The following is a 22,090-nucleotide window of genomic DNA, read 5'->3' as shown; positions in this document are numbered from 1 at the left end:
TTGATTTACATTTTTCTGAAAGACATTTATTGGATACAAAACCCCCCCTTTACATTCAGCCTTCTTAGAAATGATTCCACGCAAAGAAATCCAAAGAGTGTGTGAAGATTAATACTCCCAACTGGCTGAACATGTGCAAGATTTAGATCTTTTATGAACCCTTATTTCTCAACTGTACAACAATAAAATTCAAAAAAATACACTTTGTCTTTCCAGCAATACTACAGTCAGAGGGATTCTGTGCTCATGGTGCCAATGGCAGCCCATTAGTTTCATGGCTTGAAGTGTAGGACTCCTCGTATTAGCAACAAGGTGTATGAGGAACAGAAGTCTAAACAACAAAAGCTGATGCAAATAGTTCACTTGGATCCAAAAATGCAGTGGGCTGAAGTACAAGACTGGCAGGCTTAAAAGTGCCATTGTTCACACTGAGGCATCAAAGCTCAGGCTGAGAAGAGCTTTCCCATGCAGAAGAGAGCTTAACCACGCATGTCAGCGTGCCCAATCTGGAAGCTGCACTGGGGATTTCCAAAGCTACTGAGCCTCCCAGCTGTCCACCTTGGATACCCGCTGCTGAGATGCCAGGCCATCAAGTCAAGACACTAAATAAAAGGTTTTTAGCAAAGTGAACTTTAGAAATTTTGCTATAGCCTTTGGAGGGATTTTATTTACCATGTCAAGCCATTGAAATAAACGTGTCCATAGTCTTTTGTACAAAGTTAAATGCAGAAAAGCTGAAGTATAAAACTACACTTTAGATTCTGTACAATGTAAGTTGGGACAAACATAAAAACCTTGTAGATTCAGGAAACCTTCAGCATACCACTTTCAGCACAGCCTCACTGCTGAACACTGACATTTCATGTCATAAATGCCAAGGTAACGTGATTAAAAAAAAACCCGATTTGCACAAAAGGAATCTGAAATAACTTTATATACACAACTGAAAGCCTTTTAAAAGTACAAAAATAACATCTATATGCCAATTAGTTACCATGCTTTGACAGTTCTCTCAGTGCCTACACATGCAAGACAGCAATCTAGATTTAGAATAACTCTGCATCTGTAGAATGTGTCAGAATATAAAAGACATTAACGTGTGACTAGCTCTTGTTATTTTGAGAATGGATAAGTATTCAAAATAACTTTATAACCAATACTGCAATATTCCAGTCTCTGCATATATATCTGCAAATAAGCAGCTTTCATCTTGATTTGAAAACCCCCTCCAAGCTAGCAATCCACGCTAAAAAGCTATGATGATTCTAACGAATCTAGTTATACAAAGCAATTCAAAATGTACAAAACCTATAAAAAAGAGAACATTTATTGCCATGCACAAAACTTAAGTATGTTCAACTAAAAACTGCATCAAATGCAGCTTTTGTCTTCTTGGGTTTTTTTAAAAAAATAAAATACACAAAGCAATTTACATCAACACTCTGAACATTAGATCAGCAGAATCAGCTCTGACTGAATACCACAAGGGTAAGACACATTCCTTTTGCTGGTGCCTATCAGATCTTCAAATCCATGGGAACATAAAGCCAGGAATCTTCATTTCCCACAGTGAAATCAGATCATGAAATCAACTGAAAAGAGAAGTGTATTAGTTTTCTCCTTTCTCTCAATTCAGTTACATACAGCCTCTCCTTTTGCATGAGACAGACTATCATTAAAACACACTCTGCTTCTGCTATCACAAAAAGCCAAGGACATCCCTATGGCAGAGACACTGCTCTCTTACACCCTCACTGATAGTGACACACACAAAGCACATAGACATAACTATTTCTAAATAGCCATATCTCAACACCTGCAAATGAAGCCACAGGAGGAAGAAAAGTTCCTTTATTAACTCCACAAAGTGAATCTCACTTCTCTAGTTCCATTTTTGGTTTTGAAGCAAGCAAAAGCCATACAAGTTTTAATTGTTTTGCTTTTTACAAGTTTTTACAAGTTGTCCAACCACAGACTGGACAGTAAACCCTGTGCCATGAGTGCATTAGCTCAGACCTCATCCTCAGTGCAGCAAACTCAAGAGCAACATTTTAACTCTGCTACCAGGAAAATACACAGGAAAAAAAGCTCTCTCTCTTTATCCTCTTCTGCCTTCTCTCACTGCCAGAGCTTTGTTACCTACAAATGCACCTCCAATACCATCCAGGGGGCTATTAAAATCAGTGTTAACAGGGTGCCATGCCACTCTCTAATATGCTAAAGACAAAACCAGACAAACAACAAACCAAACCCCCAGACAAAAAGTTTTCTAAATGACAAAAATCTTTACCTCTTTGACTGTTTCTTTAATGAAGTCTTTCCTGTCAGATAAATCATAACTTGGGTAGTTTTCATATACCTAAAAAAACAAACCCCAAACAAACCTCAAGTTACTTGCAATGTATTGTATGATCAGGAGCTTAAATGAAATTAAGGTAAAGACTGGCATGGCACATCCACTATTGCAACTGCCAAAACATCCTGTGTTCATTATGGAAAGTCACAAGTTTCTTTTCCAGTCCTTATAAATATGTATATGGTCTAAGTAGGTACATGCATTTCTTTACGTTTGGTCACTGCCTAAACTGGTACTATAATTTTTCACATCAACAAACTGGAATGCCTAGCTTGCCATGTCAGGTAAAGAAGAATTATCTAATCTTTGGTCTTACATGCTCTTTAGGTATTGGAGACCTCTGCATTAGTGCAGGAAGCTAAACAAATACACAATCCCGAGGATATTTCTTTATCTGGTAATAAGAACTGTGATGGTTTCAATTGACTTAATAGAAGAGTCAATAGACTTGAGTGCTATTCTAAAACTATTCTGTGCTTAACCGGTTGGGAGAGGACCAAATCAAAACCAGATGCCAACAGTGACAATCAGTGAGAAGTATTTTATGTCAATATACCAAACTTCACACTTCTAGAATCACTGTAAACATGACAAAAAGTTGGTACAGATTATAAACACATAGGTTTCTCACAAGTTCAGGCTTGACTTTCTCAAGACAACTTCTTGGAAGTACCAGAAAAACAAATATGTGAGTTAAGCAACTAAAGAAAATGTCCAAGTAATTATATTATCCATCTTTTGATCACTTTTCCCATCTTTTCCTTTTTTGGCCACAGGATCCCTTCCTGGCACAATTCATCCTGATAATTAACAGATTCCTTGCTGAACTGATTCAACTCTCTAACTCAGCTGAGAACTATTCATTTTTTGATGACAGAGGAGAGTTGAATAGATTCATCAAGGGTGCATACTGAGAGCAAGGTGAGCAGGAGATACACACAGAGTAAGACATAGCCCTTCCCTCCTGACAGCAGCAAGCTGCTGCACGCCCTACACAACTCAGTTTCGCTTTTCAATACATGGCGGCTGTTTTGGAGATCACACTGCCACTTTCCAGGGACATAATTTTTCTTTGCATGTTTCCCTTCTAATGTTTGGCTATCAATGTTGCATATCTTAATGTCAAAACTCTGTTATAGCCATTAGCAAGGAAACAAATCAATGCAAAACTACTTTGTGAACCACTGGGTCGAGTGCCAAGCTCTGTTTCTGAAAAGATGGCAAAAGTCCCTCCACAGACAACCCACTACCTAAAATGAGACTGTAAAATCGCAGTTGCTTACCTTCTTGCAGATTTGTTTCATTGTGACTTCCTCCAAGTTTGCATTGGACAACAATTTCTTGACAGTTTCTTTAAGCTCTTCATCTGTGGGTGGTTTCTTCAGCTTTTTAATTAAAGGTTCATCATCTGAACTATCCTCAGACTCACTTTCTGAACAGAAAGAGTAATTTGAATTGTAATAAAACATTTTCAGTTTATCTACTTTCTTCCTTAAAAACAGAAGCCATCTGAACTTTCCCCAAATATCTGATGCAGATGATCTCCCTTAAAATAGACATCTTGCCAGAGCATCCATTTAAAAATAAAGCTAATGCTATCACCACTACATTTATTTATGAATCTGCATCATTGTTGATGAATTAGCAGTTTACAAATCAATATGTACTCTACAAAGTATGGGATGGATTAAACTAAAAAAGGTTTATTACAATGCTTCCAAATTGAGGTATTATGGCCCTAAAAAACCCCATTTGTTTGCTTTAAAAAGGAGGTTGGATGGTTTTCTTCCCCAGTGTGCTGTGCACAAGGATCTTGACATTTTGCAATGCTGTATTACTGACCACGCTACCAGAAATACCATGATAACAAATGGACAGAATCATAAAGTGAAGAGGAACAGGACACTCCTACAATCTTTTCCAGCAGCAAAAAAAAAGTAGACTGAATGACTCCAGCATCCACTCAGTTCCTCTACTGCCAACAAGACAAAATTCAGAGCAGATGTCAAACAACCTAGACAAGTAGGTTTTTCTGTAAGCTCATTAATAGTTTCATTTCTGTACTGCAACCATACTCTCACAACAGAAAGGCATGAATACATGAATACATTGTATAACATACCCAAAACACATAAATGACATTGTTTTTATATCATATTTCTCTATGCTAATGACAAAACACAGTGTACACAAACACAGTCAGTCACATGAGTACTGCCAGCAGCCAGTCTGAGAATATATTCACTTCAGCACAGATCAGTTTCCTCTGCTGAGAAATAAGGCTACAAAAGAAGTTTAGGCACAACTCTATGCCTAAGAGTTTCATCTTTCCTTTTCTTAATACAGTGGTAAGCAGGATAATTAATCTGATCTGATGCCTGTGCTAGAGCATATGTATGTCAATGTTGGCATTAAATGAAGTGCATTTATAGTATGGATATAAGCTGCATTAATAAGTTGTACTACCCTTGTGACAGACTGCCATTGAATTTAAGGTGGGAAAGGACTTCCAGACATCACCTGGTTTAAGTCACTACTCAGAACAGGGCTAATGTGGAGCTGGCTGCTCAGGGCCCTGCCAGCTTGAGTTCTGAGCATCTTCAACAACAAGGAATCCACAACTGCTCCAGACCCCCCTCTGTGTGACTGTCCATATGGTGAAGCTTTTATTCCCCTGTCATGTAATTGGAATTTCCCTGGTGGCAGCCTGTGCCAGTCACCTCCTGTCCTCTCAACTATGCACCTTCAAGCAGAGCCCAGCCTTTCCTTCCCCACTCTCTCTGACATGGCAGCTGCAGACTGGGGTATGAACCCCCTTTATCTGTCTTGTCTTGTGGCTGAACAAGCCCAGCTCTCTCTGCCTCCTCTCCTACAGCGTGTGCTTGAGCCTCATGGCCATCTTGGTGGCCCTTCACTGGACTTGCTCCAGAATGTCCATACCTCTCTCTTGCACCAGGAAGCACAAGGCTGGACTCAGCATCCCTGAAGCAGCCTCACAGATGCTTAAGAGAGAGTAATTATCACTTCCCTCAAACAGTTGGCTGCACCGTTGCTGAAGCAGCCCAGAGGGTTGGCAGCATCCCTTATCACAAGGACACACTGCTGAATGGAGTTCAACTTGTCTGAAAAAGCTGTCTGCCCCAACAGGTCTTCTTCTGCAAAGTTGCTCAGGAAGAAATCAACCTCTCCTCACCTGCACTGCTGCAGTCTTTACACAGGTATTAAGAACCTAAATCCACTAGCAACAGAAGGCAAGCAGAACGCTATTTTAAAACCCAAGTCAAGCTGCTGAAGAAAAGCCAAACACAGTGGGATATACACTACTACATCACTTTTAAGATTCACATGAAATCACTCAAGGTATCAACAGAATTTTGCTAACTCTTCCAAACAAATGGGAGAACTAGGCTGATACTTTTTTTAATGTATAAACTGAGAGTATCTAGACATAGACAACAGAAATTACATCAAATATACACAAAACAAAACCTTGTTTTGTTACCAAGTAGCAAGCCAACAATTCACCAAATCCTATTCTCTTCCATAATTAGGTGCAAAAGCTTGCTGTGTAATAAGCATGCCAGTTAAGCTACACGACAACAAACGATGAAAGCTTTAAAGTATTTACCTTTTCTAGAACTGTTCTGGTTTTTTTTAGTAGTGCTGCTATCTGCCTTCTTGACATTTGCACCCTTCACAGCTTTTTTGGTTTTGGAAGTCACTTTTTTAGATTTTTCTCTTTTAGATGCTTTTCTAGGAGGCTATAAAGGAGAAAAACAGAAGATTAAAATGGTGGTTTCTACCTGAACAATTCATTCCTCTTTCCCACATTGGAACTTATCCTTTCTGTCAATAGAAACTAAATTAGCAAATGTAATTACTGTATTTTACAAGCTCTTTCTATCCTTATACCATAGGGGGAGGTCAAGGATCTCTACTGAACTCAAATTTAAGCTCCAGGTACCCAATTAAAAACCCAAGACTGACACACAGACAGAAAGTCATCATGAAATGTAGCCAGCTATGTTTGAAACCACAGCTGCCCCAAAATGACATAAAGCAAATAGTTTTGTAAGGTACATAGATAAACCCAGGAATAAGAACCTTTGCCTTTTATCTTATAGGTTCTCTAGTGTCATTTCACTAAGAAGTTATGAAAATCTCTTGTAAATTGCAGAGGTGTTCCCTTTTCTTTCCAATCATTCAGTCAATGAAATACCTGCCCCCAACTCCACCCATTCCAAGAATTACCAGTTGGTAACAAATCATATAATGACAACCTGCAGCCAATTTCTTTAGCCTTACTTTGAAAAACAGAAACAAGAAAACCCAACCTCCTTACCTCATCCTCACTTTCTTTTTCTTCTGAAGAGTCATCTTTTTCCTTCTTTTCATCTTCTTCACTACTGGATTCATCTGACAAGATCTCTGGACACTTGGTGCGTTTTGTTTTTCGTGTTGTTCCAGTGCTACTGCGTTCTTTTTTGCCACCTTTGCTTGGTGTTTTTTTGGACTTTGGCAATGGCTGAGAAACAGGGATGTGTGTTAGCAGACAGAAACACAAAAGTGAATTTCAGAAATACACATTCTTTCCAATCACATGAAAGAACAGTAAACAAATATAAGATGTTTAAAGTCTTGCTAACAAACCCCAGGGCTATTTTGTGTAGTGCAGTTAAGCCCTAATGTTTAGCAGTAGGTAGAAATTCATTATAGAGATGGAGCTGAGTAAAAGGAAATTTCAGTCCTAGGCTAAGTATCCCTTCCATATCCACCACCCAGACAAATCTTCAAAGGCTGGGCACTAGGGGAAGGAAATAAGAAAGAACAATCCTTCTACCTGCATATACTCTCCTAATCTATAAAAGCACGTTTTTTCTTCTGGTAACCAATTAGCTGACAACTCTTACTACAAATTAAAGGTGGGAATGCTGACACATTTTATGTAAAACTGCATTTTATTGACACTCAGTACCAGGGTCCCTATGTCCTATAGACTCTTGTTCATATCACTCACCAGTATTTGCTGAGAGTAAGTTTCATTTCCTGAGCAACAGCTGAATACCTATCGAAGTATTGCTTTCAGATTAAATACTGCCAGTCCAGTAAGATTAATTAGCTTCATGTCTTGGCCACTTTTATGCTGTAACAGTATACAATGGGTGTGCTTACATGTAAGCATATAGTTTCTAACAAAGTCCTCACCCCAATATGGATGCCAGCAGGGGTAGAGCTACTCCCTTTCAAGAAGCTATTGCTACTTCACTAAGTAATTGCATTTTGCATCAGAGCAGAGCTATAAAAGCAAGCATAACAATCTGCATCTCACCTTGCCTGAAGATTTTGGGTGCATTAAGAAGTTTAAGATTCTGGTTACCAGCTCACTATTAACTCCTGATCTTTCCAAGTCAAGAACTTCACAGATACTTTTCAACATTGCATTTCTGAATCTGGAGAGGAAAAAAAGAAGATTCAGTATCACATCCTAATCAACCACTCAACATTTGACTGCTATAAGCTGTTACCTGGTTTGTGTCTGCAACCTGACAATAGCCATCAATATAGAGACTTAACTACGTTTCCAGTCTATAGTTAAGCAAAGAACCACCACCATATTACATAAAGCAAATCAAATCAGAATTGCTAAGCCCACATGTGTGTAAAGAAGGATATCTAAACAAAAGGGGGCATAGAGCCTTTCTTTACTTCTTCTGGTTCCTTACCTCTTTTTGGAAGTACCTCTGCTGAAGACAGAATATTTAAAGAAACTCTGACATACATCCCCTTTTCTCCAAAAGGATCTCAGACCAACTGTCCCACTTTAACATCTGTCCACACATATTGAAAAAAGTGGAAAGGAGTCAAATCCCATGAGGGTATGACATCAAAATGCAAGCTTCGTGAGATTTTACAGAACAAAGCAACCCCTCATACACTTGATCTTCCTGTTACCTCCCTCCAAATGCTTATGCTTTCCTCTACACTCTTTTTGTACACTGCTGCCTGAAAAGTGTATTTTATTGCTTGACCATTTTGCACAAGTTTAATTACCAGAAAGAGTTTTAAAGTCAGAGGAAACTTATTTTCCTTTGTTTACTTAAAAAGTCTGCGCAGCTATCTCATGGTGGCTTACAGAATCTCTGAAGTAGCATTTAATTTCAGACTGACCTTTTAAACTCAGAGGCTTTTAAGGGGACGGAACAACTTTCTCTCTCATGTTTTAGGGCATGGGAAGAGGAAATCTTAACTGGTTTGGTGCATTTCCCCACCTCAGAATATAGTTCATTCAACAGTGACGTTAAATCTTTCAATCTTTCTTCTAGATAAGGTTATTTAAGAAATTGTGCAATTTTTAAATGCAGAGAGCCTTCCTGTTTAGCTTTTGGAGACAGTGGAATACTTGTATTCCTGCAGATTCAGGTCAGGCTCTTGCATTTTAAAAGACAATAATACTACAGAGTTAAAAGTACTGAACTCATTAACACATTTAAAACAGGCACAGCATCAAAGTTTCTATTTCAGACTTTCAAGGCCTTGTATATTGAATTAAAGATGTTATGGTTCCATTGCTGCTTCAACTAAAATTCCTCATGACTATTTTTTACACATGGCATTTGTCTTTGTATTTGAACTTAGGTTAGAACTAACATATATGAAGAATAAATATCACCTCCCAAATCCCTTCATATTTCTAATGCATTGGAGGTATATCTGCAGTTAATGGCAAACATCCTGTAGTAAGAATTAAAATGCAGTTCAAGTGTGGAATAAACAAGTGGACACAAGTTTTGATTTAGCAACTTAGAGCAAGCAGTTTTTGATTTACAAAATCCAAGAACTACAGTCCCCAAAGCAACCTCAACCCTCACTCTTTTTAGTTTATAACTCAAACAGTAAGATTCTGCAAAACAAACGCTGTCCTTTGTTCATCTTGTTCAATGCTGTCAAATGTGAGCAGAAATCAACCCCGTGGAATAAATTAATCACCTGATCAGCAGTGTTTCATACATAGCTATGAAAAGCAGCAGAAATGACCACAGGAACACAAACATACAGGGCTCAGGACCCTGATATAGAAGTGACAACACAACCAGTGTTAGGAATATTTGCTGAAGATTGAAGAGTCGCTAACTTTACTACAAGTTCTTTCACACGGAAAATATGAAAAACATGTGCAAACACACTTTATCTTGTGACCTTTTTAAGATAAGGGGAAACATCCAATTAAACCACTGAGGAAACTCCCATCCAAAGACAGAGCTTGTCTTGTAGATTCACATGCATTTGAAGCCCTGTTCCTAGCAAACTGCAGATCTGAGGAAGATTTGCAAAGCTCAAATTCTGAAAGTCTTACAACCATCAATAAACTGACACTAATACCCCCCTCCAAATTTAGACTCAATTGTGTAGAAGTTATTGGTCTTTTCATTTGTTACAACTAGCTGAGCAAATATGCAAAGGCATTTTTAAATCCTTAGTCAAAACCAAGCTGCAGCAGCTTCCTCTTTTAAGAGAAGCAGGTTATGTAGGAAGAAATAAAATGTATTTGTTAGATGAGTGGCTACAGCAATTCTATGTTTAATATACAATAAGTAGAAATGGCTTGGATTCTGAAGGAGGAACGTTTTGAAGCACAGAATAAGTTTTCACCATGAATACAGTGTATTCCCAGCAGTATGCTTGGCCCAAGCTAAATAATGTTTTCCTCACACTTGACAGAAGAATCTGCTAGCTAGCACGCAACAGTTAATAGCTCAGACTCTAGGAACTGAGTAAGAATGTCCACAACTTCACTTTTTAATACATTTCAAGTTGTCTTAAGAGACCAGATGAAAATGAACTCGGAAAGTGATCCTAGAGCTTTAGCAAAGAGTCACTCATCTTAAAGGTTTAAATTCAAATCTGAAGTAAAACTTGGAGAACAGAAAGGAGTGTATAGCACGAGTCTAGTTTTGTTAAGTAGAAATAGAGATCATTACTTTTTTAACATTTCTTCCTTCTTTTTATATTGGTCACTTCCTTTTTCAAATGGGAAACCACTGAACTGACCCACATTCTTCTTCAGGGAAGAAACCTAGAACAGAGCACACAGATTCCTTTCCATTGCAAGTAGTTTAAAACATTTCATCCAACTACATTTGTTTTGTTAATTTTTCACACAACAAAAATCTAATCTAACATTTCCCTTTTTGTTGCCAAAAAGTTATACCCTTTAAGTTAGAACCTACACAGATTATGCCTTTATCTCAAGACAGCCAAATAACAACAATGAAGTTCCTTTGATCTCAGTACTTTTAATTCCCTTTAATAACTTAAGAGGTAGAAATGACATGCCATTTCAAGCTTGTTTAGAATGCACTGCATGATTATTCACAGGTTTGCACAACTATTATCATATGAAGCCTGTTCATAGAATGGTAGGGGTTGGAAGTGAACTTTAGAAATCATCTAGTCCAATCCCCTTGCAGAAGCAGGTTCACCTAGATCAGGAGGTATAGGAACGTGTCCAGGTGGGTCTTGAAGACCTTCTGTTGCACAGTTTGTACCATATAATTTGTAACAGAACAATCAATTTCATTTTTACTATACAGGCTGCTAAAGCAGGTTTGCTTTACTTGCTTTCCTAAAGTCTAACATAGGACCATGATTTACATTTGAACCTTTTCTCTATCGTGACCAATTTTTGCTTACAACCCAAATTTTTCCATATAAACCAATCAACAACTTCTACCAATACACCTGCAGTTTGAACAGGGTTGAACTTTCATTGCAACAGCCCTTATAACAGGAAACCTGCTCTCATCAAGATACCAAATGTCTTCTTTGTTTTCATTTCTTTTTACCAATAAACACACATGATGGATTTTTAGTTCTTACAGTGCCTGGTCTGTTGTAGAGGAGTTTGTGCAGGTTCCTAAGTTCGTCTGTCTTCTTTTTACTCAGAAAGAATTGTATCCTTTCAATTTCACAGAGTTTTTGTCCTTTTCCTGAAACAGTTACAATGAGTTATGTTATTCACCATGTTCATAGCTACATATGTGTTTAAAACTTTAAATATCTACTGTTTTCTTGAAAAAGCAAAGAAGTTATTTCATAATAGCATTAAGCAAGGCCTTTTCCTATCAATTAGGTATCCTGAAAGTCTCTTTATCTTTCTTCCTTGATACTACCTAGACCAGAGTACAAGGATTTCACAGCCCTTTTTATCCTAGTTGCTCCTGCCTTTGTTAGCAGGTACCAAAGATCCTGTTCCAGGTAACTTTAAACATTATATAACTCTTGTAGTTTAAATTGATGTTACAGAATAAAAGAGGGTTTTCAAAAGAATTACAATAGCATTACTATTTTAAAGCAGATATTGGCTCTTAGGTTTCATCTACAACAAAATTAATAATTTGATCTTTTAAGAGGTTTCACTGTTATTCCCAAAACAATTCTTATGTGACAGGACAAACCTACCTGGTGTAATTGTAAAAGGTTCCTTTTGCAACGAGGACACTTGCATGGTTAGTCGGTCTACCTTCTTTTTCTCTCTTTTTCCTTCAACAATGAGACTCTTTTCTGCAAAAGACAGCTTCCTTAAACATGGCAATTTTCATTTCATGAGCAGATTACACTGTAGTGACAGGCAATACAACACTGAGTTGAAATGGGAAACCAAAAATGGATATTGACATAACCAGGTACTATGACAGTTCCAAATCTTTGGCTAAGAGGTCATTGGTGTCCTAGAGAGTCATATATATATATATATATAACTAGAGGAGTCTCTTTCTTAACCATACACCTGTATTCAACTTAACCTTGAAAACTTGGTATTTCCTAGAAGGAACTTCATCCCACAATGGAGATTGCAGCATTACACATTTTCAGAAGCACATCCTTCTCTCCCTCAACTGCCTTTCTGAGGTACAGAACTGACACTACACAGTCTCCTTCTGAGAAGCTGCAACCCCTACACGCACAGTTCATTTTTGCTCTCTCAGGGGAAACACTACCACCAGATGAGCAGAAGCAGAATCCAGTATGACCGCAGACACTTTCTCTTCTCACTACTGGACTGGAAGACTCACAAATATCGGCAGGACAGGCAGAAGCACAAGCACAGTGGAACTGGACTACATCTCACAGGGCTACTCACTGCAGCACTCTGCAAGGCACAATATGAGTGTCCCCATACTACAAGAATACTACTCCCAGTAACTCTGATACTGCTTAGTAATGAATATATATAGATTGCTTTATGTATACATTACATACCACTACTTCAACGGTACCAGCACCTAAATGTCTCACATTAAAACACTTCAAATCAAGCAATGCTTAGCACTAAACAGACGTGCTATCCTGGTTTTAACACCCAAAAGCAAAACATAGTTCCATGTACACAAGAAACAGAGATTTCTAAAAATCTAATTACTCTATTGCTTCCCAAAGAGCATAATTTTTTCTACCACTTTTCTGAAAGACAAACTTCATCTCTTTTAAGAATCCAAGAGTTATCAGTGACTTGCTTTTCACTGTGCCATACTGCAGCTCTACCTCCAGGAAGGCCTTTCATTTGTATAACAGGTGTCTAAAGATGTCACAATGAAAATTAACATTTGTGTTCAGTAGTTCCTTGAACACATCTCACATGCCTTGACTACTCTTTAGTTCATGCCACATCCAAAAACCTGCCCTGCTTGCTCGTCTTATGACATCGTCATCACTTTTATTGACAAAATTAGACAAACAGAATATCCCCTTTCCAATATAAAGTCTGCACAACAACAAAAAACCCTAGCACAGGAATCGGGATGCTGTCAATTCCTTCAGTCTTGCCTGAGGAACATCAGCATTGTTCTTTCTGGTGTTGCCTGTTACAGTCTACTGGGAAGGCATCTATGACCCATGAGGTTGATGTACCACAGAATCTCCTAAACAATAACTGTACAGCTATCCAAGATCACAGGACACTGCATTCAGTAAAAAAGACAATTTACTCAGCAGAAAAACAAGTACCTTTTTCTTCCTCCTCCTCTTCCTCCTCTTCTTCATCTTCCTCACTTTCCTCAGCTTTGCTTTCAGTTTCAGGTTGTTTCTCATCTGCTTTTTCAGATGACATCGTGTCTTCTTTTGATGAAACAGCAGAAGACATGGTGTATGGTTCTGTAGAAAGCAGACAGGGAAACCATCATGAATTATACATGAAGAATACATGAATGTTGCTGCTTTTAAAACAAAAATCTTCCTGTATGGTCAAAGTAACATCATAGTGCTTGTATTGTGACTGTTCACTTGCTTTAAGACACTGAAGTATTCTGCATACCCACAATACATAACATCCATTCTGCAACCATCCCAGTTAAGAACAGTTGGGAAGGTTAGAAATTCTTTCCAGCTTTGTTTGTGAAGCATTCAGAAACATCCACTCAAAGCAGCTAATGCTCTTATCTATGAAGTACCGTGAGATACCACAATTTTAGTATTATAAACTGAATAGTTACTTCTGGTCACTGTCAACTCTGAATACATGTCCCCTAAAAAAGTTAAACAGGCTACACTTGTAGATGTGAAATGGGAACAGAAAAAAAATCAAGTCACAAGCAATACAGAAAAAATAAACACTGCTTTCAGAATTCAAATAGCTGTGACATTTTAGTGCTTGAAAATGATTTTCCCCTACAACAAAAGATAATAAAATGCTTCATACTTAGTACATTTGTGTCTTTTATTAGCATCTGAAGTGGCTTAAATGTTAACTCTCAGGTGAAAATACCTCACAGATAGCCAGAGATTGTCTAACAAAGGAATGTAGCTGTATCTGTTCATTCTAGAAAAATTCTGCCTTTGAAAAACCTTTCCCTATGTACAGATCTGGAACAAAATACAGTATGAAGTCCTTGTGGAAAAAAAAGTACTATCTGACTTACAATGTTATTTAGCCAATACTATAGCCAATGTTATCTACAAGAGGTCAGAATAAACAGTAGTGAAATCAACAGCTTATATGCAATATTGGCAGGTGACAGAGAACAGCAGCACTCTAAATGTCAGAAAACATAAGTTGTATCACCAATAGTAAGGGGAAAGAGAAAGTTTAGTACTCTTTATTAAATCTCTGAGAAAAAAAAAACCAAACCTCCCAGAATTCTTTGAGTGTTAGCACCAGTATTTTGTTTGACTAACGAAAGTAATCCGATTTCTTCACACTCTCTTAATTTCACTTGTCCACACAAGTGAAAAAGCAAGTGAAGCACCACAAGTTGCCTTCCTTCCCCTTTCCACAGGAGCAGAAGAGGAATGAGAAAGTTGGAGACTTTTGAGCTTTTCAGCAACCATGTCCGTGAGGAACGACTTGTTTAAGAAAAAAACGGGGACTGGGAGGCACTTTTAAGCAGACTTAAGCCGGGGGTATTTTCAGGCGGGAGAGGGTACCCCGCAAACCTGCTCAACCGCACTTCCCACCTTCGTCCCGGACTTCTCAGAGATGGACTCGCCACCTGTCCCCCTCCAGACTTGCGAGGCCGAGGAAAGGACGACGATGGAGTAGCGCCCGGAGGAGACGGCGGCCAAGGAGATGTGCGGCGGGTGCCCTGCCAGGAGAGCGTCCCGCCCAGGAAACGCCTCAGGCGGCAAACACAAGGCGCCGTCCCGCGGAGGCCCGGGAGGGAGGGAGGGATGGAGGGAGGCGGCTCCCGCGGCTCGGTGCCAAGCGCTCCCAAGCACTCGGCGTCTCCGCAGCGGCACGTTTCACTGCCCCTTCCCGCCCGGCCGGGCCCGCGCCGCCCGCAGCGAGCTGAGGGAAGAGACGAACGCGCGCTCTCGGGCGCCGTTACGGCCATGGCGGCAGGACCCACCTCAGCACGAACCCTACGGCTTCTGGCTCCTTCGTCGGGCGCGGCCGCGGCAGTAACGGCAGCGGGAGGCGGCAGGCACCGGAGGAAGGAGCGGGCGGGGCCGCACCCCCGGAGGCGCGCGGTCTCCGCGTCCCGCCGCCGGCCGGTCCCTCGCTCAGCCGCTCTCGGTCACACGCACCGTGTCTCTCTCTCTCTCCCGGAATCAACAAGGTTTTCAAAATGGCGGGTTCTCGGACGGGGAGAAGGAAGCGGGAAGGCGGCGGCCAATCAGCGGCCCGCAGCCCGGCGGGCGCGGGGCGGGCCCTGGGAGGGGTGGGGACAGGGGCAGGGTGCGCGCGCAGGGAGGGCTGCTGTGGCCGGGCGCGTGGACGTGCGTGACGCGCGCGCGCCCGCCGGCGCTGACGTCACGCCGTGAGGGCGGGTTGGTGCCGCTGTGGGAGGGAGCGCGGGACGCCGTGAGGCGCGGAGGCGTTCCCGCCGCCGCTTTGTCGTCCGGCGGCTCTCTGAGGGGGACTAGTTCTGAAGCGCCATTTTACTCCCGGACGCCTTTGCCGTCCTTGTCTCCTTCGTGCCCGTCAGGGCGGGAAGGGCTGGATGGTCCCGCCTTTTTCACTCGTAACGGCCGCGGGGCTGAGGGAGTGAGGCCAACAGAAGAAAGAGCCGGGACTGAAGAGTGAAATCTCCTTCTTGCCCTCATAAAACGTCTGTGGGGTCACAGGTGGCCCCCGAAAGGTGAAAGGCTCTCCGTTCTGTGGCCTGCCAGAGGTTAAGGTGTAACTTTGCAAGCCAGAGAGAAGGCCTGGCTGGTCTTGAAGTGTCCTCAGCGGGAGACAGGACGGCTCTAGAAAAGGTGGTGGTGAAGGGAAGTGGCCCCCAACAAGCCAGTGCCGGTGACTGGAAGCGATTTTGACGTAGTGTGAGTAGCTGTAGATAGCTGACCTTTAATTTGGGAGGGAAAACGGCCACACTGATGAGAACTGTCAATTCTAGGTGTATATACAGCACAGTCTTGGGAGAAAAAGCAATAAACCTAGGAAATATGTGTGATTAAAATACTTAGGAATCTGGAAAAGGCAAATACTACAATTACTATTACAAAAGGAAAGTCAGGGGAGTGTATATTAATCACGGACTGAGTTGGGCAATGGAGATGCAGATGCCTTTCTAAAAAAGTTTTTAAAGCTGGTTGCAATCACAGATGGTGGTGGCCTTAAATGGGAAAATGCAAATAATTTACCAACACAGAATTAGACAACCCTGAAGTTAACACACAATGAAGAGACTAAAAATATCTCATCGTTAAGCCATGGGCTACACAAATGGCACAAGACAGATGTTTGAAGACAACAGAGTACTCCTATAAGATGAATAGGTTTGGATTAATTGAGAATTCTGACAGAAGACATCCAAAGGCTGTGCTTCAAATTGGGATGATAAATTGGACTACTGTTTTGTGAAGAGGGATGTGTTTACCCAGTGGAGATGATTTACCTTGTTAAACTACCTATGTTAATGTCCTACACGTATCACATTAGAGCAGCATCGTGAGGAGAAATAGAAGATAAGGGCTTCATTGATCCTTTTAATGAAGACATACCACTGCAGTAGCAGGCAGAGCCTTAGACTGAATCCATTATTTCAGGAACTGGTAGTACAGGTAAATTTCATTTTGTCACAGATTTCTTCTGTCAGAACTTTAACAGCTATGAAACTTAACTTGGTTCCATTTTTTGAAACCTCTGCTCTTCCCAGTATTGTTTTGATTTCTAAGTTTATTAAGTAGTCTCAGTATGCTGTTAACAGTTTAATACTTGATTGCTGCATCTCCCAGACAAGATTGAAACACTATGCATTGAAAAGACTTAGCAAAAAAATCTACAAAGCTACAGTTTGAGAGGAGAGGGCAAATTTGAGAAGATTTCAGACACGTTAAAGGGAAATTGCTGAATTCAAGAAAGTGAAAGATTCATCTTTTATTTTTGACCATGAGTAAGAATATTCATTCCCAATACACTGCTTTGGGATGCTTCACTTTATTGGTGCCTCTGTATAGCTGCCTTTTCTCCACCCAACCGGATGAAGTTAATGCTATAGTTTCGGCTGAGAGACCTGGATGAGATACATAAATGGGTATAAGATGTTAACATTACCTAAGGCATTTACACAGTGTAGTGAAAAGGCACTAGACACAACTTAAAAACCTTGCTTCTGGAGGAAGGCTAAATTGGAAAGCGGAACATGATTCTAAGAAGTCCTCAGAGTTAATGACAGAGCTGCTTACTGTAGCCTGCTTTTCTTAATCCATCATGCTGAGGGTGCTTTCCTACTGCCTTAGGCCCAATATTAAGGACACTTATTTAGTGTTGCTGGCTGACTCCATCTGCAAACACCAGTTACATAAAACATGGTTTCCCTGGAGGTGCCTCGGGTTCACTGTCAGGTATCAAAGGGTATGTTTCTTAGATATCATAGAATGATCAAATAGTTTGGTTCGGAGGGGACCTTGAAGGTCATGTAGTTCCAACGCCCGTGCCATGAGCAGGGACACCTGCCACTACACTGAGTTGCTACAAGCTCCGTCCTTGAACAACCTGCCCTTGAACACTTCCTGGGATGGGGCATAGCCTCTTTGCGCAACCTGTTCCAGTGCCTCACCACCCTCACAGGGATGAACTTCTTCATATGTAACCTAAATCTTCCCTCTTTCAGTTTGAAACCATTACACCTTGTCCTATCACTTCATGTCCTCGTAAAAACTCCCTCTCCAGCTTTTTTGTTGGCCTCTTTAGGTACTGAAACTCATAACTCAGTAGAATTAAACAGTGAAAAATGTTTTGAAGGTGCTGGAAAGAGAAGAAGCTGGTGTGTTTGGAAATACATGACTAGCTTCTATTGTATGCCAAAGTGCATCAGGCAGTGCAATTTTAAATATGGTTACTAGCCTGTGTTAATTCATACAACCACTTTTTTCCAGTTAGTTCAGAGCAGGTTGTATTAACAAGCAATGTTGATGGGCTTTCAGCATAGAACTTACAGCAGTTTTTGCTAAGCACCTGGGAATAGCTTAGGCTTCACAGAGTGTACAAAGTCCCTCAGGACAGTGTTTATTTTGTTTCCAAAGTGACTGGTCACTACAATGTCCTTCCATCAGTGCAGAAATTACCAGATCTGTTGGGAGCAAAACTACAGAGAAGATCATTTGTAGCTTGCATAGAAAGTGCCCTGCGTCAAAGTAAGTACTCAGTAATTCTCATTAGGAGTTTTAAAGTACCACAGAAACAAATTATCATAGAATCATGGAACAGTTTGGGTTGGAAGGTGCCTTAAAGATCACCTTGTCCAACCCGCCTGCTGTGGGCAGGGATACCTCCCACTAGACCAGGTTGCTTCAAGCCCTATGCAGCCTGCCCTTGAATATGTCCTGTGATGGAGCAGCCACAGCTTCTCTGGGCAAGCTGTGCCAGTGCCTCAGCACCCTCACAGGGAAGAGCTTCTTCCTTACATCTAATCCAAATCATCCTCTCTTTCAATTTGGAGTCATTTCCCTTTGTCCTATCACCACATGCCCGTATAAAAAGACCCTCTCCAGCTTTCCTGTTGTCCTCTTTAGGGATTGGAAGGCTACTAGAAGTTCTCCCAGAGCCTTCTCTGCTCTGGGCTGAACAGCCACAACTCTCAGCCTGGGCTCATAGCAGAGGTGCTCCAACCTTTTCATCATCTTCACAGCCCTCCTCTGGACTCGTTCCAACAGCTCCTTGTCCTTCTGCTGAGGGCTGCAGAGCTGAACACAGTAATTATGGGATGCTTCTTTTTAATAATGTAGGTACTATGGCTTTCTGTTCTTGTGAGAGTCATGTAAATATATGTATACACTTTGGTTTCTCTGTAACAGTCATGTGACCACATATTTCCTAGAAATGTCAAAGTGGATCCCCTATAAAAGGCTGAGAAAAGTCCAATGTAAATGCCAAGAACATGTTTTTTAATGTGGCTTTTGAATCTAAGCCGTATATAATAACTACTGAAGGCAGGAATGTAAACATGAACTGATAATTGAGCTAATTAACACATTTTACAAGACAAGAGAACCTTGAAAACTGTTTGAGCAGTATGTACTCAAGGTATGGTGTGGTTAATAACATAAGCTGAGCGTGTCCAAGCATTCGCTGTGTATTTGTGGAAGATATTTCACATCTATTGACTGATATGCTTACAAAGTGTTTCCTAAGAGGGCCCTGCTCATTTCTGACATCCTCTGTTCCCCTTTTCATTCCCCATGAAAGTGTTTCAGGATTAGAAGACTGTTGTATCATCCACTGTTTTATACCCTTAAGAAGCTTAAAGAGCTCTCCTTGTAAATACAAAACCTTGCAAACATGCAATGAGTAACTGATATGAATATGAATATATCTAATATAACTGATATGAATATATCTAATATATCTATACCTTCACTATATTTTAGAAGTATCTATATGGGCTGCGTTTCAGGGCAAGTATATGCAAAGATTCATTTGTGAAGTAATAAGAAGCATCCAAGGCAGTGAATCAAAAAGAGTACATAAAGACACATTTTCTCTCCGTGTGAGCCTGACAACGCTGTACTCCCTCAGGCAGAGCTCCCTGTTGGGATCACTGTTAACTTCTCAGTTATCATGAACTTAAATCTTACTTTGCAGAGTTTGAACTGCAGAGTAAACTAAACTAAACCCATAGTGCTTTGTGTGGGTTTAGCAACACCTACATTTGCGTGTTCAGTCAGAGAGCCCACGGCTGTGACGTGTTCTGGGATGTATTTAGATCTAGTACTAGCTCTGGTGCTCAGATGTCCAGGTATGGCAGCCAGCAGCTCTGCACAGACGACGTGTGGCTCGTGCAGGTGACAGCCCTGTGAACTCTCCTGTATCCCTCTTACTGATGCTGGACAAAGGGCCTCAGCTCGAGGTCCCACTTGCTGATCAAGAGCTGTTAGCAGGATGGTTTTCCCAGTGAAGTAACTGAGCTGCACTGAATGTGTACTCAGCAGCCTCCTGCTACAACTGGGAGAGTCTTGCAAAGAATAATGTGTGTATGTGCCAGTTAACTATGTACATGTTACATAGCTCACACTTGGAAGAAAAAAACACCATTCATTTACACTTACAAGTCTGGAAATTTCAGCTCCACAGGTCTAGAGGTTTTGGTAGAGCTGGTAATTTACAATGACACAGTTTTATTCTTGTAAACTGAAAATGTTTCCGGAGGTGTCGCTGCTTTGCACTAGAAGTTCGTACTTCACGCATCAAGTTGGGGTACAAAGTGAAACTGCTGCTTTTCCACAAGCATTACATGTAGTTAATGTCAACCTATGCTTCAAAAATCCCCACCAAACAACCAAAACCGAGACAAATGATGACTTTGTCACCTTCTAATAATTTAAGGTGATCTTGCTACCAATTTGTCGACATGACGTGCTGCAACTTGTCATCTTCCAGAAGAGGAGGCTTTTCTTTTCAGACTCGGACTCGTCCTGCCCGCCAAACTGCCCGGTAGCTGCGGACCTCACCCGGCCGCGGGCCCTTCCAGCCCTGCGCTCGGCCAACGTACCGTCCGTTGGCCCTTTGGAAGCGGCGGCGGCGCCTGGAGTGCCGGGCCCGGGCGCGCTGCCGACAGCGGCGTCGGCGGCGGGGACACCCCCCGGTTCCCCCGCCCGCGGCGGCGGGGCGGGCGTGCGGGGGGCCGCGGTGCCTCCCCTCGCCGGCAGCCTCCTCGGCCAGGTGGCTGATGCGTGTGAGTGGAGAAGAACAGCAAGGGAAGGAGGACGCCAGCGCGGACCCGGGGGGTTCCCAGCCGCCGCTTCCTCCGCGATTTACCGATCGCGCTGTCCCATCCGCGCCCAGGGGAAAACCGCTGCCGGGATTAACGCGTCGCGGCCCCAGCCGTTGGGCGGCGAGGGGCAAAGGTAGGGAACCCTGAGAGCTCCGATCCTTTCGCCTCCCCTCCCTGCCCTTCGTGCAGCCGCCGGACTCCGTGCTGCCGGTGGCGCGGTCCCAGCGCTGTCGCCTCGCCGTTCCCCGCTCGGTACCGACGACCACCTGCAAAAGGTGCTAGAGGGAGAGAGCTTCTCCACCTCTGCCCTCCAGGTGATTGCGTTATCTTCTGCACAAGAGGTGAACTTTTCTCAATTGGGGGATTTTCGTGCCGTTCCTCGCGACCCTGGGAGCTTGTGAGTGCTGCTTTGCTCCAGGGCTAATAGTGTATTAATGGCATTCGGTGAGGGTGTGATTTTCCAAACTTACAAGTAATGTTCAGAAGCCTAATTAAGGTCGAAGTTTAAAAAGATAACATTCATTTAAGTATCTACTCTGTAATTTTAACAAGCTTTTAAAGATATTTTCCACATACCTTTTCTCTAGGTATGCTTTGCCACGTGAGCTGCAAGTACAGCTGTATAAAAGCTTCTAAGCCTTCAAGAGACTACTGTGAACAACCTTCTTGCTTTTCAGATTTGAGCCCGTAGAATTTATTCTGAAATACACAGATATAGAAACAAATATTAAAATCTCCTAAGTATTCAGAGCCCACGGTTGAAACAATTACATGTATTATATAGAAAAAGAAATCCCAGCTAAAGGTTTATACATCTGCCTGTTGTAGTCAAGCTTCTTTAAAATTCCAGGGCCTGCCATGTGAAGTCTGTATGAATCACGTCTTGTTTTTAAATGAATGGCATTTCACACTGCAAATATTCATGACATGTTAAAGCAATATCCATGGCCTGGCTTAGACTAACAAAATCCAGAAAGTTCAGCATGGAAGCAAAACATTTATCCTCGTTTCACCTCTGTATCTTGGGTTTCTAGGCATTTCTTCTCATAGTTATTCATTGTTTGACCCTTCCAGGGCTGTAAGT

At 41.5% G+C, this 22,090-nt stretch overlaps 2 protein-coding genes across 3 annotated transcripts in view; one reads left to right on the top strand and one right to left on the bottom strand.

The window, feature by feature from the left end:
• DEK (DEK proto-oncogene) lies at positions 1-15,462 on the bottom strand. 2 transcript variants are annotated; one of them, XM_061995967.1, is made up of 11 exons: positions 15,199-15,462; positions 13,361-13,507; positions 11,816-11,917; positions 11,234-11,343; positions 10,336-10,430; positions 7,686-7,806; positions 6,699-6,881; positions 5,985-6,117; positions 3,640-3,788; positions 2,291-2,359; positions 1-1,592 (listed from the first exon to the last, which is right to left on the bottom strand). In XM_061995967.1, exons 2-11 carry the CDS (start codon positions 13,494-13,496, stop codon positions 1,581-1,583), a joined length of 1,110 nt encoding a protein of 369 aa, XP_061851951.1. In that variant the 5' UTR covers positions 13,497-13,507; positions 15,199-15,462; the 3' UTR covers positions 1-1,580. The 2 variants fall into 2 exon arrangements, with proteins under 2 accessions (XP_061851951.1, XP_061851952.1); XM_061995968.1 differs by lacking the exon at positions 15,199-15,462 and adding an exon at positions 14,807-14,886.
• A 5,516-nt stretch (positions 15,463-20,978) lies between these two features.
• The window catches only part of RNF144B (ring finger protein 144B), an 80,693-nt gene continuing 79,581 nt past the window's right edge, over positions 20,979-22,090 (top strand). The window contains exon 1 of the mRNA XM_061995792.1: positions 20,979-21,139. The gene's annotated coding sequence lies outside the window, so the exon portion shown is untranslated. The remainder of the gene's footprint in view (positions 21,140-22,090) is intronic.

The sequence above is a fragment of the Colius striatus genome, chromosome 4 (genome assembly GCF_028858725.1).
Source record: "Colius striatus isolate bColStr4 chromosome 4, bColStr4.1.hap1, whole genome shotgun sequence".
In the NCBI taxonomy this organism is placed as follows: domain Eukaryota; kingdom Metazoa; phylum Chordata; class Aves; order Coliiformes; family Coliidae; genus Colius; species Colius striatus.
This window is presented reverse-complemented; position numbering and strand designations above follow the sequence as displayed.